Genomic DNA, 17,929 nt, shown 5'->3' on the forward strand with positions numbered 1-17,929 from the left:
TCAAGGGAGCCTACAGCCCAGTGAACCGCTTGACCCTCCTGCAGCTCCTCTCGGTTCATTTTTCTTAATACACATCTCTTTAAACAGTCAAATGAATAAATAAATAATAGTCTTACACAGCATTGTGCCAAAAGCCAATTTTGCATAGGCTATATGCCTTTTTATATTTTTAGAATTCCTGGTAGTGAATGTTCTTGATGCATATTGTTTCAAAAGGTTGGTCGAGATATTGTTATTGTTCTGAAGGTTGATTTACCCTGTACATTTAAAATTAATTGTATTCTTTTTTCTTGAGGCTCTGATTTTTTCCCGCATTTCTGGACATTCGAATGTTGATAACATTGATATATACTGTATGAAAGATGCATAATCTGGCTTGGCAATTGACTTGTAATAAACAAAGAATTGAAATAAAACATTAACGTTATCATTAATATTGTCGCAATCCCCTGCAGAATGTCAGAAACAAAACAAATATGGTCACTACTATTATCATCATCAATAATAATACAATAAAAATAATAATACGTTTTTTGTACACTACTATTTAGTAAATATTTTTTAAATTCATTCAAAATAGTCTGACTTAGATTTTCATCAATGTATTACAATAGCACAAATTCGAAAAATTAAGTTGCCTTGCAATATAAAAAAACTTAAAGCTTCGAGAATCAATCACACTCGCTTCAGCATATTATGTTTTAGTGTTTTATTATTTCAACTATGAAAATAACGTACAATAAATAAATTTGAAATTTACTATTAAAGAATCTCAATAAATAAACTAGTTCTAAAATTATTCACCGGGGACAACGCCCGTCTTGGAAGAATTCCTAAAAGCAGTTCAACTACCCTTATGTCTGACACAATTCCTGAGATTCCAATGATTGAGTTTCACTGAAAAAGTCCGCAGCCATTCGTCTATTAATCGACATAAACTAAAATCCGAGAATCAAAAGGCAATAAAATACCTGAAACTTCGACAGGGGCCATCCCGACCTGTATTCAAACGATTACACATCACCGTGTTTTCAAAATAATGCACAATTTCTCTCCGTTTAGGCTTTGAGTCACATCTATTTGTTAAAAACCCTTTAGATGTTTCTTTTTTCTGTCTTATATTAGGAATGTTGCTGTAGAGAAGCATTCATGACACAGATAAGATGGAAATTGTTCTTGTATGCTTTTTGATATCATTACTTTTGTTCAGAACTGCAAATGTTGCAAATCTATAGTACAAAGGGTGCTTGTAAACAAGTCAAAATCTTCCTCGGAGAAGTCAACAGGACTGTCAAGTGAACTCTGCAAACTCGGCGATAAAGCGTCCGAAATCTGTAGGCAGGAGTCCGTCGAAAAGAAATTCAAATCTGGTAGAGAGGTGGCATCCTGCGTCTCTGTGAACGAATGCTCCGGCCCAGCTGCGCGGCCCTCGCCCATTGTGGTGGGGTTATCTGCAGTAGGCGTTGGGTATTGGGGGGAGTGAACCGCTGTGTCAGGAGCAGATGCGGGCTCCGGCTCGCTCTCTTCAGGCGTAGGCTGGCTTTTGTCCGCACCGTTCGTGTAGGAGGAATTTGTCTCGCTCTCAGAAGGTGCTGCCGAACCAGAACCAGATATTTCCAGAGATTGGCTCGAGTAAGGCGAAGCAGCGTCGTTTCCGTCCAGGGAGTCGAAGCCGCTCTGTTCGCCTTCTTGCCCATCCCGGTGGTGCGTAGTTTGCCGTTTGTGCTTCATACGTCGGTTTTGAAACCAAACTTTGACCTGGCGCTCTGTTAGATCCAAAAGTGCTGCTATTTCAACGCGTCGGGGCCGACAGAGGTATTTGTTAAAGTGGAACTCCTTTTCCAGTTCAAGTAGCTGCGTGTTTGTGTATGCGGTCCTCAGCCTCCGTGAACCGCTACTGTTATCCAGCCCACCTTGAACCTCTGCAAGAAAAAAAATCAGAAATAAGTCCCATATAATAGGCAAAGTCATCGAAGTTCGTGTGAAAACTTGTCTAGATGTCTATAAAATCCCATTGTATAACATCCCTGTGGTTTGGATCTGTTATATAGCAATGACTGCAATGGTTAGGCATGTCTTGTGGCAACAGACCAGCATGCGTTATTTCAGCAAGCCTAATATTTTTTCCACCACAGTTTTCACAGTATACTATGAAATTCAAAATGGCTACCCCAAGCCATGAGATATGGTTATGAATAAATATCGAGTCCGAGTCTGACATGAATTGCGATTAAATCGTTATTACAGATCAAAATCTTAAGGACGGAACTTATTCTCTCAGAATGTACACTGTTTTGTATATATGCCAAGAATTGGGGGAGGGGTGCATGTTATCTTTTAAGACACTGTAGCAACGTTATTTTTAAAAAAAGTTTTATGCGCCAAAATCTTGCATGCGTAATGGTGCATGAAATACAGGCATCAAATAAAATTACATAATTATTCCAAAATAGACAAAGCTGGTGAAGTGATATAGTAGTCATGCAAAGCAGGCTATGCTCGCTTTATATCATTCACAAATAGGACAAAGAACATAATCGCGACAGAGTGTAATTCTTCATTTAGAATAAAATATCAAACCTAAAATAATATCAGAATTTTATTCATAATAACAGTCAAAGAAATTAAACCATTATTTAGGTTTTAGCATCACTGACCTCTATTTAAGACATGAGCCATTTAGAGGAAAATGACCAAAATGAAAAAATCCCGAACAGACTGCTTTTTAAAACGTACCTGTCGGAGACTCGAGTCCCGCGGTCGTGTAGCCGGAGGATGCCTGAGAGGGCGAGGCTGTCGCTGTTGAGGCTCCGGGCTTGGGACACTTCTTCGCGGATTTCTTTTCCTTCATCCATGGAAACTCATGGGCCAGGGGCGCGCCACCCGACAGCGGGGCCGGGCCTTGCTGGTGCTGCGTCGGCGGTGCCGTTTGTGTCCGGAGCTGGAGGCCATTAGAGGCAGTTCGCTTTTGGTTCCTCGGTCGCGCCTGGTTGCCTGTGCAGGGACTCAGACTAGGGATGGTGTGCTCGAAAGGAGGTGGAATTGCTGTCGAGTCCTTGATTGATGAAGTTTGAAATGACTCCAGGACAGCGGGGAAAGACGTCAGGCACTCTGCAAGGGAAGGCTGGCTGTTGATGAACCCAATCTCCCTCTCAAATTCAAAATTCATCGCTTCGCCTGGGCAAGAAGGGCGTCCAGCGACACCAACGTACGCAAAAAATAACATCCAAAAAGCTAGGGTTTTTTGCGCCTCTGCTATGACTGCATTTGCGGGCTTTAATAATTGTGTATATTGGTGATATTACTAGCGTATGGGGACCAGGGTCTACTAAACTGAAGACTATGGGCGAAATTGCAGCCAATTCCTGGTCACGTGACTAATCTCAGCCAATCGAAATTCGGGGCCTGATGGCAAAAGAAAGCAATATTTGTCTGAACTGATAAAAAATACAACAGGATATTACAAATTCAGACCTCATAGCGAATAAAAAAAGCTCCCGGTTGCCATGTGCTCGGACACAAGTGTTTGTCTGGGAAAGTAAATTGAGGGTCTCTGATGACTGTCAGTAACCATCCAAATGCAGAACTGTGGGTGATGTAATCCACAGGCCTCGCCTGATAAGCACATCCACAATATGGCTTCTTGCGTATTTATAATCAATGGTCATTAATCTTAAAAGTTTTGACAAGAGTAACAGACAAGATATGCAGCTATAGAAATCTTTTTTTTACATCAAGCACATAAATAAGGATGTACAAGAGGGATGTTGAGATTATCTTCCACACTTGTCGAATAGGAGATTCCCAACTAGCCTTTTTTTGTAGAAGGGTATCCTTTTTTATTAGTTTTGGCCAGTCTCTGAAGAATTCCTGAAACCACAGGATCTTAACGCGATTGGGTTTGAGGTAAAATCCAGGTCAGAAAAAAACAAATGCTGAAGTTTGGACCAATATTTTCCTTATTTTCAGGCTTGAAATCAAGATGAAGGTGAGACGCATAAAATGCAAATAAGAACTTTCCGTGGTGTGTTTGTGCCTGTGTGCGAAGAGCTTTAGTCTGTTGACAGTGCGAACAACCAAAAGTTCATCTTGAGGTCGCGTTTACGAATGAATATTCTTGCCAGGTTGCGTTTGTGTTAACTGGATAATGCATTATTATTGCAGTTTGGTCGAAGAAAAAAAATGTTAGTTTATAAAATACCTCAGAAAATTGGTTGCGTCAAAGTTGAAAACGAATGGGAAAACAGGGTAGATATTTTTAGAGCACGAGTAGAGAGGCAGCAAGGGTGATCAATCTTTTCGCCGGCAAAGCGCTTGACAGCAGCCACCCTCAAGAATTCGCCTTTTTCCTCCAAGATCACAACAAAGAAACCCCCCATTATTCCCTCGTAGATTTGTGGATTTTTTACAACCAGAATGAAGTCATTTTTGCAATGGATACATTCTTTTGGAGCGTCGCATTAATAGGATTATGCAAGATAGATGTTAATACTAATTTCTGATGCAGCGTTCTGTAACAAACTCCACAGCATAAATTTGGATTTGAAACACGGGCGTCGTTTCTTCTGTTCCCTAAAAGAAGAGTGGAAACGTATATAATTGTGTGTGGGTGTATGGGTATTATAAGGCAAATACAAGGCAAGCTGTAGGCCGTGGGCTCTTCGGAAAGAGGTCAGTCTAACAGGCCTTAATGCTACACTGCAGAACGGAGCCGGCTGCGAGGGATTAGGACGCATTGATCTCATTTTTATTTATTGTGCTTATATTTTGGATCCTTCTTGAATAACAATTCTGAGTTTATTTTATTTTTCCAACTGGATTATTTTCTCTGGAAAATATGAAAAATGATTTTGGGACTAAATTATAATTTCTGTTAAAACGTCTAACAAAGGGATTTGTATTATTCGAGGAAAGCGGTTCTTATTTTTTTATTTTATCTGTCGTAGAATCTACCAATATTATTATTATCTGTCTATCTATCTACCTATGAATGAAAATTGTTACAACATTTGACTATGAAAGCTTATTTTTGTACACTGCCTCCGGATGTGATTAAATGTGATTGTGTATTTTTAATGCAAAGCAAATTTGTGAGTTATTTTTAATTTGACAACCGATATGTAACAGCATTTCATGGGTTATTTAGACAAAGCGTTGCAGTTTATATTTTAGCACAAAGAAAACGACCGGGATTACGACCCGGATATGTATATGATATTCGGGTGAACCAGAATCGCATTAACTAAAATCTACAATAATGTTATTATTTCGAATTTATATTCTAACACATTTACTGTTCCTACGTTGTTTTTAGTGTTGTTTTATTTTAAATTATTCGTTAAGATTTGTCATGCTAATAAGTCTGCTGTTAAATGAAGGAACACACAAAGCAAAAACCGTTTAAACAATAATTAGTTAAGATTCAACAAACCACAAATATGTATACCACGTTTGCTACATGTACCTTACTGCTTAAGGCTTGTAATTATTTGTAATCATCCGTTTTAATTCCATAACCAGCAATGGTGCAATTCTATTGGATTCACTTCACGTGACCATTACAAGCACTGCCTCCAGGACTCTTTCACAGACCTCGAGGCGCACCCCGCCCCCACCCCTACTTGCATATGTGTTAGTAAGTCTTCTTGATAAACTCATGAAGTTCTAGAGTGGGAATGAATAACATAACATTTTTATTAAAGAATCGTTCAACAACCAACTCTTAACAAGGAAATAAAAGTAGTTACAAAGGACAAATGAAGTTCTCAAAATGTTTTGCTATATTCCGTCTAATTCTCGACTACGCAGGAACGGTGTGATTCCGCTCATGCGCCCCCTGTACATGTCAAGACATTATTTATACAAGGGTAACATAAACCTACATATCTCTAAAATACAATAACTAAAAATTAACTTGTTACAATGACAAGAACACAACGGCTTTTTATAACAGGTAGATACTAAAAAAGTACATTTTTATCGATATAAATACATGGGGATAAATAATACAAAAAAGAAAGTATTTAAACTGGCTATAACAAATAAATATATATTTATGAATGTTCACTTGAACACACTTAGCGAAAGACGCTGATTGAAGGCCTTTCGATTCAAAATAAGATTTACTTTTCTTCCTCACCCATTAAATGTAAACTCTAAGTGCAACAATGATGCCCAGACAAGAGCGTATTAGGCGTAAACAGAGACGTCTGCGCCGTAGCTTGGTTTCCCGGACATGCATTTTTGTTCAAATATACCCTGTTTCCTAGTTTTTCTAAGTCAAGACTTGTGGGCCTTTCATATTAGTTTAGACTAATGTAGGCAAACCCAAGATTGGGAAAGAAAGAGAACTGGGGAAGAACTATGGGGAAAGGGATGGGAAAAGAGGGAGGGGATAGTAAGCTGAGAACAAGGGGATGAGCTTTAATTTACTAAAATTCTCAACTCTCTCAACTTTTTTTACCCTGTGTCAAAGTCATAACAAATTTCTATTTACTTCTCATTAAGAGGGATAGGTAGCATAGTTTAAAATGGACTTCTACCCCTTAAAATAGATAAAGGGATGAACGTCTTGATCAAAAACAATGTGCAGTTTGTTGTTGTTTTGAGAACAAGTTAATAACAAATTGACCGTTAGTGAGAAATTTAAAAAAGAAGAGGTATGTGAAATAAGGGTAGTGGACGAAAAACAATCCAGTGGTTTTCTTGCACCAGTTAAAATGTAAGCTATACCGTACAGCCCTCCAAAGTGTAAGGAATGCAGCGATAATGCTGAAGTACACAAACATTTACGATGATATAATGAGGTCATACAGCTAGACAATCTATTCCTTGGCATAAACTAGCCATTTATACACACTGTTCATGAAAGTTTTCACTTTAAAGGGGCATTTAGACTTATGGATATGAAATTCATGGAAAAATGGCATGTTTACACACATGAATGGAAGGACAACATTGACACAAACTGGTGTTCTAGTCATGGCAAGAAACCACTGGATCATATTTTTCAACCCCATTGCATCGTCCCATGGGTTAGTCTGTTTTGTTTATCTTCCATTTTTTTCTTTTTTTGTCCAAACCTGCTACAGATGAGTCAACTTGGGTGCTTCTTGGATTCTACCCTGAGAAGGATGGTGCGCAGACAGATCTGTGTATGTTGGATGTGGGTCACACGGTCCATGGTGCTGGTTCGCCGACATCTGTGTGGCACCATTGTAGTCCATGCTAGCCGTCTGGTGGTGCGGTAGGTGATTGAGGCCATACATAGAAGGCCCAGTGGCAGGCATGGTGTCGACATAGCTGCCTCCCACATACACGGGGCTACCCTGCATGTTTGGTGTCCCGTAGGTGCCGCTGTTACCCTGTAGCCCGTGTGGGTCGTAATCCGGAGCGGTGTTTCCGTACTTTTGTTGTGGCGGGCAACCTTTCATTGGGTTCTGATATGCTGTTGACATGGCGTATGCGTTTTGATGAGGCTTGTTGAAAGATGGAGGAGAGGGAGCGTCATAACTTCCCATTGAGTGCATCGAGTTCATAAAACCGGCCGAAGACTGCATTGGGAGGGGTGGACTTCCTGTGGGCGACGGTCCACCTGAGGATGACCCCATGCCTTTTAACTTCTGATCTTTCTTGTACTTCATCCGCCTGTTCTGAAACCAAATCTTAATCTGCCTCTCGCTGAGGTTCAGCAGATTGGCCATCTCCACGCGCCGTGGCCGGCACAGGTATCTGTTGAAGTGAAACTCCTTCTCGAGCTCCACCAGCTGTGCGCTGGTGTAAGCAGTGCGTGCTCTCTTGGAAGCTGCAGAACCCGGAGGGCTTTTCTCACCACCGCTGCTCTCCGCTGGGGTGCGAATGAAATAAAACATAATTACTCCACACGGAAATTGAATGCATCGTTCCCACTAATAAAGCCGGCCATGAAAAACTTATCCCCCTGATATTGGTTGTCAACACTTCATATCTTCGGCATTTATTAAGAGACACATGCCCTAACATTGACCTTGTGTATGTAAATCACATTATGACTAAAGCCCAGGGCCAGATTCATACTGTGTACTAGGCAACGGTGTGTTTGATACATTAGTTTTCTTTGAACGGTTTATAAAGTGGATAAAAAAAGATTTAAGACTTTAAGACAAATTCAGAAGCCTGTTCTGTTTTCTGAATACAATAATTATGTATGACAGGTGATTCTGTGCATGTTCGCTTTAAATATAAACTATAATCAGCGTATACCTCATTTTTTTCTGCCTCTTTAATGAGATAACAAACAATAATAATGGTGTCTAATTCTATACTATGTTAATACTTCAGTTTTAAGAACGTACTGAAAATGACCAGCATATCACTTCTTAAACATGCAATGACTAATAGCTTTTAAAATGAGCCAGATCTTTGAGAATGAGCCAGATCAAAGATGTTGAGAAGAGAAGAGAAGAGGATAATGGGGGGGTTTGGTAAACACACCGTTAGCTGAGCTCGCACTGGGGGAGCTGTTTTTTTGCTTTGTATTCTGACGTGACTCCTTCATCCAGGGAAAGATCTGCTTGGCGAGCGTTGGGTTTGGGGCCAGTGAGGATGATTTGGATGATGATTTGGCCGTTCCCCCGCTGCCGGTCCCCCCACCACCTCCACCACCACTGCTACCACCTGGCTGCTGGGTGGCATTGGAGGCAGCAACATTTACAGGGTTCTGAGGAGGGGACACTTGTGGGGGTGGGTGGTGTTCAGGTGGTAGACTGGGCCGCATGCAGCTGCCATTGAGCTCTTTCGTCTTGGCATGCTGAGACTGGGGGGGTGCGCTGGTGCCGAGCGACTGTAGGGAGCACGCAGACCTTTGGTAGTCGCCTTCGAGATGCGCTGAGTTCTGGAAGGCTGCAGCCGGGGCATCATAGCCAAAACCGTTTGCCCCCTGGTACGAGTAACCTCCGAAAAGTGTCGAGTTGTCGTAGTAGGTCGTTTTCTGCATTTCCAAAAGTGGAGTTACTGGCTACCAGGGTCCTGACGACCTTCTGGAAGAACATTGGCACTAGATGTCACGTGACGGTCTCTTTCCAATGGCCTCTTGGAAGCTGACCTGAAAGGTTATAAGAGGCACATAATAAGAGGGGTGCGAGGTAAATCCATCTTATTGCACTGAAAGACGCCATGACATGAATAGCATGTTCCCACAACGCAGCCTGCAGATGCTCTCTCTATCTCCCCCCGCCCTTTGCACATCATAACAAACCACACTTACAGCTCAGCACTTGCAAGCTACATCTGAACACATATTGTTATATACATTATTTGTGTGTGTAAATAATATACAACATATATCACATTAATGCTATTAAAGTGTGTGCGTGTGTGTATTTTTCTGATTGGTCATTTGATTTGTAGTACACAAGCAATTAAATAAAATAAGTTAAATAATAATATAAATAATAATAAAGATGTTACAAAACATTGGCCAACATGTGTTTTAAGTAAATGTTTACACTAGGACCCATAATTATATTGTAGAATTATTTTATATTTATTACATAAACAAATAGTTATTAGCTTCATGTGCAAGTAATATAATATACAACAGAATGGAACAAATGCTCTGGTAAAAAATGCATAGCTTGGCCAAAATGTTATTAAAAAGAAACACGAATACTACAGCTCTGCTGACATGTGTATTTGTCTTCGACACAAAAGCCGTCTGTTAATGGTTTTCTCCAGTTACAAACAAACGTATTTGGGAAACATTAAAAACCTGCAAAACCGGCGCTGTTCTTTGAACTTTGTTGTTGGCCTCTAAGAACGCGGAATATAAGGGGGTCCCCGGAAGCTTAGGTAGGGTGTTATTCATAATGGTCGTTAGACCGAAATAGACAAATCCAGCTCTATAAAAAGCTCGACCACGCAGCTTGGCGCTGGGGTTGCTGAGAGGACCGGGCGAAACGATCACTCAAACACTTGCATGCACCTGGCATTTATTCCTACTCAATCGCCTTGGTAGTAAATTTTATTAAAAGGAAGGGGGAAGCCAAAAGATTGCGTAAGATGTTTTAGGAGGGTTAGTTTTGTCAACAATATACGTTTCACGATTCACTAGACAGTTTTTTAACGATTTCGTGTGCGCATCCACTCGATACAAACATATTTATGGCCTGGGAATTTTAAATGAATAATAGTCACAATTTATTAAACACAATATACTAAAATTAAAAACATAGTAATTTTAATACTTCATGCGGTTTAAGAAAAAAACGTGACCAATGCACAACAACGAAGGCCTTAGATTTTTACATACATTGCGTCTTGTGCTATTGTCACCAATGAGAAGAAAATATTTTATCAATGTTAATGAAATAATAAGTCATAGTTTATATTGTATTTAGGTTGTATAATAACAAAAAAGTGATACATAAAACAGCATATGATGATTTTTAAAATCTAACTAAATTACGCATCCTAAAATAATATTCTGTAAAAAACGATAAAACAAAAGGACCAAATGAGCTCATAGAAACGGTTCTAAATGAAAAATTGGAGCATATGTTATCCTTATCTGGAATTAATGATTTCTCATGATTATGTTTCTTGAATATGTTTGTGACTGTAGTAGTCACTGAACTTGTCTTTCTCGGAAAAATAAAGGTAGTTAATGATTCCATCATATTTCCTGGCTAAATGGAAAATATACCAAGTGGTAGGATTAATATACTTTTATCTAGAAATAAATATGTAAACACTAAGGGATAGGTTTGTGTTTCTGTTACATAAAGCGTGAATTGAATGCTACAGCTTTTGGACATCAACTCTCAACACGTCACAAATGTCGGTCATTTATCTTCGAAGAGGACGGCCGGAATCCTAATCATTTACTCTAAGGAATTGTTCAGTGGAGAGAAAGGGGAGAGGAAGAGGGGGATATAAAAACGGGCATAATAGATATGAAATCATATCGCAGTTCCATTAAATGGAACACGTAATGTCTTGGCCCTCTTGTTACGGTAATACAATAACCAACTTTTCTTTAGATCAAACCCTAACACAATTACGTCGAGAGCGGACGTAGTAGGAGAGGGGCCAGCTCAAACGTCAACAAAAACAACATACAGAACAGCTTGGGCGCACCTTAGCTATTAAAAATAGTTGAACTGGTATTTCTTTAAAATCTACCTAAATAACAACAACATCTAACGAATACAAGGAAGCAAATATTTAGATACACCATCACGGGTTTGCTCTGTCTTTCCATTAGGAAAGAATAGGCCTTGGACGTGCAATTGAATGTCAAATTAAAACACCATGGTGGCAATCGAAATAATTTGCTGAAATCGTTAAAATCATTCGAATATATATTTTGTATTGACGTAAAGCCACTCCATTTTTACTCGCGTAAAAACAACCACTTTAGTCTCGAGAATAAACGCATACTTTCCTATCAAAGCATATGGGTACAAACACCCCCAAATGATTTCCTTTTTATGTAACAAAGCCAAAAAATAAACTAAGATGATAATAATTTTCGTGCAATTATTCAGAGGAAGAAAAAGAAAGCCCCAGCATCGATGGACGCTTAAAGCGTTGTGAACTCTTCTTGAACCGCGTTTGGAGTCATACGGTCATAAATCACTAGGACACACATACCGCCATTCACAAACTGATAGCCTATTTCAAACCAGCTTACCTTAGCTTTTGACGAAAGACGCACGGGCAGGCATCATATTTTCCACATTCGGCCACGGTGCAATCGATAAAAAAAATCCAAAACTCATACCGGTTTCGATATTCCAGCCAGACAGCGCGCATCGAACGCCGGGTATCTCGAGCACGGCTGCCCCGCGCCAGAGTGCGGGCGCTGCTGGACGATTTCCCTCGGCTCGCGAAAGGGGGAGACGGTCTAGCATGAAAGATCTGAGGTATGCGAGGGGGGCTGCAAATGGACAGGCAGCGCTGCTCCTGGCAGCCCTGTCGACTGGTACGCCCTGCTCGCAGATAACAATGGCCTCAGATTTCGCCTTCAATCTCCACTCGCCTCTTCCTTATGGCGCAAATTTGAACATCATAATCCGAGGTGAGCTCCCGACTCTCCGTAACATCTCCTCGTCTCATGTCGGGGCCCGGGGTTTGTTTGTAGGCTATAATTTTCTCCTGCTGGCTGGGTTATTGTTTAGTCAACACCAGGCCTTTCCAGCTATTGGAAGTAACGTGGCTGGCTGGGTGTGAGAGGCGCAAGCGTTAATCCCCATCAAACAGCGTCACCAGTGAAAACTTATGCTAATTGCAGGCGCTCAGGACAAGATAGGGGTCTATAACAGAAAATGATTTGCGTTTGTCCAAATCCTATTCACTTGTGTGGTTTAAATATTACTCTCTGGTAACATTTGGTAGGCAACTGTAGTAGAGCAGACCCATTTTTCTCTGCCCTCTCTTACTCTACCGGTGTATATTAAATTACCAGGAAGTACGTTCTCAGTGCCGGCTTCTAGCTCGAGGCAGAAACAACATTCTATCTGTATTGTTAATATTTCATCACATCCCTGCCAACACACCCAACTATTATAATAACTTATGCGAAAAATATATAAACCAATAAGGTGGGGGTGAAGGAACAAAAGAACAGACAACAAGCGGACTTGGAAACCTGAGGGAGGGGTGTGAAAACAAATCACCAAGAAGGAAAAAGGAAAGATATTTTTTATTTAGCTTCTCAGACGAGTGTTGGTCATACAAATCCTCTGAGTATCTTGGACTGCGAAAAATACACGAGTTTCCTGTGTTTTACTGTAGGCGATTAAAGGGATTTTGTCACGCGGGAGAAGATGAAAAAGTTCAACATATCCGTTAAGGATGAGGGAGAGAAGAAAAAACGCATAGAAAGAAAAACGCGAGAAGGAAACGAGGAAGAAAGCCGGTCCAAAATGGGAAAAACGAAAATGGTCGCTTTCTCTCTCCATAAGTCAAAACCCCGCGTCTCCCTCTCTCTTACTCTATCTCTCTCTCTCTCTCTCTCTCTCTCTCTCTCTCTCTATTTTTATTATTCAGGACACTACCCCCGTCGTTTATGGCTACGTAAGATTTATGACTTCCACAATACACAGGCAGCTGTAAACAGGCAACTTTAAAAAGATGCATTTCTTCTAGGTGCTTGAATAGAGAGCATCACCAACGGTGTGGGAGGAAGGCACAAGGCAAAAATGTAGGTGTCTGCAACTTTTTACTAAACGGTATTGTTCTTTATTTTGCAACCTTTGCTAAAAGGATCCAATGGGGAGACACTTAAAGGGATACTAATTAACTAACACGTGGGCTGAAGCAACGAAATGCAAAAATACTCTTCTATATTTTGCCACAAACATTAACACAACTATTATTTTATTTTAGATGGTGACAGCGAGTTGAAATTTACAGTTCGGATTTACATGGACTGTTTTCATGGACTGGAAATCATATTTGTTAATTTTCATAAAAAGGAAGACATATTGAGCTGTCCGATGATGGATGTTAAATTTCTCTCTTTCCCCCTTGTGGAATACAGAAAAGGGCAACCACAGTTTCGATGTATTTTTCCATGAAATAAGAGAAAACAAGAAAAATACTGGATATTCTGTCTCAAGCGGATTCTTGGACAATCATTTTGAAATCAAAATCATTCATTCTGTTTAAAAGGAATTTAGATATACTATGTCAGTTAAATAAGAAAGTATTAAGACTTGTATATACAAACCCTATTGAATATGTATCTCAAAATCGAAAGAAATGTTTGGTCTTAATGTTTAAAATTAAAGAGTATATAATAATTGGATGAATGCAGATATGTCAGTTTTTAATTAATTACTACGCCTAATTTCAATATATTCCAACAAATTTTGACAACAACAAATAGCTCCAGTAGCCTTTTGGCACAATAATTAATGAGCTGTTGTTACTGTTGTTGTTACGATGTTTATGTACATGGAAGAAAAGTGTAAATAAACATCCAAACAACGTAAGTGTTATTCTAGCGTTGGAATAACTTTGAATAACAAGTCACCATTTGCTGTTATTTAAGGTGTTAAACGATTTCTCAGAGACCTTGCAAAAGTGTTTCACATAATGTGTATTCAAAGTAAATATTTTTGTAAAGTCATTTTATCTTTGAGTTAGAAACAAATAAGAACAGATTTTTCTGTGTCATTATTGCTTTTACAGGTTTAAAACTAACATGAATACAATATTCAAGCAACATCGATTAATGGTCATAGCACAGAGGCCTATAGAATTTATTGAGATTATTCCCCCAGTATGCATCAGTCAATTGCCATCAAAATAGGGTTCATTAAATGCATTCAAACATACGTCTGAATGACAAGATATTGCAACTAAAATGTTGCTGTTTTGTATAAAGAAGGCAGCCTATTTCTTTGTAATCGCAAATTTCAATAAAGCATAAAAAATTTCCTTTACGAATTAGTAAAATATAAAACAGATTTCATCATAATATCAACGTAAAAATCGAAACAATAAAAAATGTAGCCTCTTTCTTAAGCGCATCACCAGAGGGTATAAATCACTGTCACATGCTACAGTTTAAAAAATAGATTGGATCACTTACCGAGATATTGTCCTTTATCACTTCTAGATTTTATGCAAGGATACAGCTTCTTGATAAAGAGAAGGAACTGTAAGTAGAGAGACAGGAAAGATACAATCAAAACGCGGTAGCCAAAAATCCAATAGAGAGCATCACACTTCATGTAGAAAAATTGACCTCGAAGACAATTTGATGGTTGGCCACTGTTGACCGACATGTTAACCTTAAGTTATGTTCGGGAATACAGAGTGAAATCTGAGGCCAACGAAAATATTTAGGTTGTATCCCAAAGTCCTTCACTTCTATTGATTTTCAACATGAATTGAATTAAGCATGATATTTCTAATCATTTAGAAGACAACCTTTGGCTTTTCTTTGGCTATACTGACAGAAGAAAGAATACTTTGAAAATAAAAATATATATTTTTAAATCACATAATGCGCATTTAATGCTGTGAAATATCAGAAAAAAAATTACCTTTTTGTCAGTAATTTGTTTCGTGTTTAATGGCCTGAATTGTATTTCTGTAATACTATTATATAACAGCCCCAGTGACAAGCTGTATAATAATAGTAACAATAAATATAACTGTAATGATCATAATAATACATTATACAACCATGATAAACAAATTACAAAACACATTTAAACTGACAGTCTATAACATGCGACAAGGTGCTACGACCACTGAGAATCCATAATCCAAAAGCCCCACCATTCTAGTTTAAAATCCTCTTGATAAAACTTGTGATAAACACAGCCCTTAATCCAAACAGGAGCCCTGGAGGACCGAAAATGGATATATACAGTAGGCGATGGCCTGAACAGAAATGAAATGAAACGGCCTTGCTGGTCTGCATAGCAGCGCTTATTAAAAGTGGAATAAAAACGTTGGACGGTTTCGTTCGCCGGCTCGTGACAGCTACCCCAAACACATAAATCAAAACGAGGATTCCCCGACCTCCCCGACTCTGCGGCCTACAGCGCTATAAAGTTATTTATTGCATCCCCGCACTTACGCAAGCCGTTGGCTCGATTCCATTCCCAGCACCCGGGCCCGTTTTAACCGCTGTCCGAGTAGTTTTGGGTTGATTTTAGTCCCCGGTAACACGCCAGCGACCCGCAGCCTTGCAGGACTAACCTAAAGTTACCTATAAAGTGAAGGGTTCTCGTGCCCCAGCAAGCAGGAACGCTGCTGCTCTCAGAACAAAGGGAGGAGGCAGCTCCCAGCCAGAAGAGCTGATGAGCCAATTTTAGTGAGGAAAACGGGAGAGAAAGCAACCAGAGAGCAACGACTTTGCCGAACCAGAACCAGCTTCTCTCTTCTAATGCACGAAAAGCGTCCTATTTGATATTGTTAATGTCTAATGAGTCAACAACAACAACCGGATTCACGTGCGTTCATTACTGCGGGCTTTGCAACAAAGGACTCCTGCATCATTTATATAAATGCATATTAAGTGGATGCACGGGCATGAAGAAAGTGTTCGCTTTGTTAATTTGGCAATTTGACCAGTTACTCAAACTGCACACAGCATTTACGCTCAGGTCTGCTCACATAGAAGACGGTAACATTTCTAAATGTATTATCATGTTTTCCACCGCCCTCCCTCTCACTCTCCGATATTGCAACACCTCACCGCTGTATGGTCTTATGGCATTTGGAAAACAATTCAACGGAAAAAAATCACTCAGTCATGCAACTTTCATGCAACACGTAAATTCAAACATAAAAACACGCGATACTAAAACGCACGCTGTGGCTTTGACAGATTGGCACTGGGTTTACTGTTTGACCTTTCAGTGGAGGTGCGATAACTCACCAGATTAATGATTAACGAGAAGTAGTTTGGAATCCCCTTGTAATGTCTTATATTTATGTATTAATCTCTCGTCCTTTTCGTTCACAGTCTCTCAAAAAGCCAGTATAGCACCTTCTGGAAGTCAGCGCAAAACTGACCACATCCCATTTGTTGTGCAATTACCAGGCAGTTGTGAACAGGCAAGTTTGTGACTGGGCGATACCAGGCCCTTTCTCCAAATCCAAAATGATGCCCTGTGTCCTTCGTTCACTTGACATGCATACGTCAAATATTTTCAAAATGAAACGAGTCTTCTCATTGTCGAATAAATCCACCAAAACAACGCGTTTATAATCCACAATTAATTGTAATTAATGCCTTCTGCCCCATTTTTCGTGCGTCACCCAGGAGAAAGATTTATGTCGCCTCCTCATCATAGAAATGGTGTGCTTTCATCAGGTCCGTTCGTTGGATTCCAAAGCTTTGAAATGAAATGAGCTTGAACGCTTAGCATACCCAAATGCAGAGAGAGGAGGCTGTTTTAAACTGGGAGCGGCTAGATATGTCTTCTTTTCTCTTACTTTCTGGCGGATGACATACAACTTTCAACACCACAAACTTAAGTGTGAGGCCGCTGGATAGCTAGGCCTTCTGTGGCCAATCTTTTCTACTCTCTCGGGCAGAGTGAATAGACAGGGGGCTTGGTTTTTGACACCCACGCACATAGCCTCAACTAAAGATTTCTGCATTGCAAATGTCTCCTTCTGACCTGTGCATGATGCTCACAACAATCATCGAAGAACATGCCTAACATGGTAATTATTGATGTATTTAATTATTGAAATATTTATTTAAAAACCCTTTGACACCACTCGTGATCTATAAACTTGTCATATTTTCTTAGCACTTTAACATTTTCGCTTGATTGAGGTGATCAGACAAATCTTGTCAAAATATGGCCCAAGTGGACTCATTAGTAAGGCTAACTTAACGAAACTGCAATGCCAAAGATTCTGAAATAGCGTGCACCGCTTAGGGCCCAACTAGTGCACATGCAAATTATCTTTTATTTTAAGTGAAACCTTCAGCTATTCGAACACAAAGTTAATTTTTAAGGACCATCTGTGCAAAGTGTGGATAATATTTAACTTTTTCTGAATGAAGACACTGACTGAGGAAGAGTCAGGGTCTTTGGGTCAACCAAGACCCATGCCCCCAGGGTCCTCAAAACTGCCAACCTCATGAATCTGACAAATGAGCAGGGAACATTCAACTGCATCCTGTTAGAGGCAGTTGAATCTGATTTTAACTTAGAGTAATAGCAACCAGGTCTGTCTCTGAGTGATTGTGTAGCATTTGCCAGTTTAAGCATGGGTTTTAGTGCGATTTCTAACCCCACGCGTTTTGTAGCACACACATTTGACATAGAATTTGATACAAGGAAAACATTATATATTCAAGATATATATATATATATATATATATATATACGGTATATTGACGTAGTTGACAATCCGCATTGTACTTAAATTGTTCTCTTTCTTTCTGATGCTTTCTCTGCACTGTCAG

General features: G+C 39.7%; 2 protein-coding genes across 10 annotated transcripts in view; both read right to left on the reverse strand.

The window, feature by feature from the left end:
* Positions 1-694: 694 nt before the first annotated feature.
* On the reverse strand, positions 695-5,596 carry hoxb2a (homeobox B2a). Its single transcript, XM_057346963.1, has 2 exons — positions 2,737-5,596; positions 695-1,922 (listed from the first exon to the last, which is right to left on the reverse strand). Exons 1-2 carry the CDS (start codon positions 3,224-3,226, stop codon positions 1,207-1,209), a joined length of 1,206 nt encoding a protein of 401 aa, XP_057202946.1. The 5' UTR covers positions 3,227-5,596; the 3' UTR covers positions 695-1,206.
* Positions 5,597-5,728: 132 nt separating this feature from the next.
* The window catches only part of hoxb3a (homeobox B3a), a 49,233-nt gene continuing 37,032 nt past the window's right edge, over positions 5,729-17,929 (reverse strand). For 5 of the 9 annotated variants that reach the window (XM_057346959.1, XM_057346961.1, XM_057346955.1 and 2 more), the window contains exons 2-4: positions 14,579-14,645; positions 8,473-9,082; positions 5,729-7,846 (exon numbers count right to left, since the gene is read on the reverse strand). In XM_057346959.1, coding sequence (XP_057202942.1) covers positions 7,086-7,846; positions 8,473-8,974 — 1,263 coding nt within the window. In that variant the 5' untranslated portion in view covers positions 8,975-9,082; positions 14,579-14,645 and the 3' untranslated portion in view covers positions 5,729-7,085. The other 4 variants (XM_057346954.1, XM_057346953.1, XM_057346960.1 and 1 more) reach the window with 4 other exon arrangements.

This window comes from Triplophysa rosa, linkage group LG11 (assembly GCF_024868665.1).
Source record: "Triplophysa rosa linkage group LG11, Trosa_1v2, whole genome shotgun sequence".
Lineage (NCBI taxonomy): Eukaryota > Metazoa > Chordata > Actinopteri > Cypriniformes > Nemacheilidae > Triplophysa > Triplophysa rosa.

Excerpts from the sequence above, each read along its gene's own strand:
- hoxb2a (XM_057346963.1), bottom strand. The coding sequence starts at position 3,226 with ATGTTATTTTTTGCGTACGTTGGTGTCGCTGGACGCCCTTCTTGCCCA. Across the intron at positions 1,923-2,736 it reads GGGACTCGAGTCTCCGACAG|AGGTTCAAGGTGGGCTGGAT; the intron begins GTACGTTTTAAA and ends TTTTTCTTGCAG.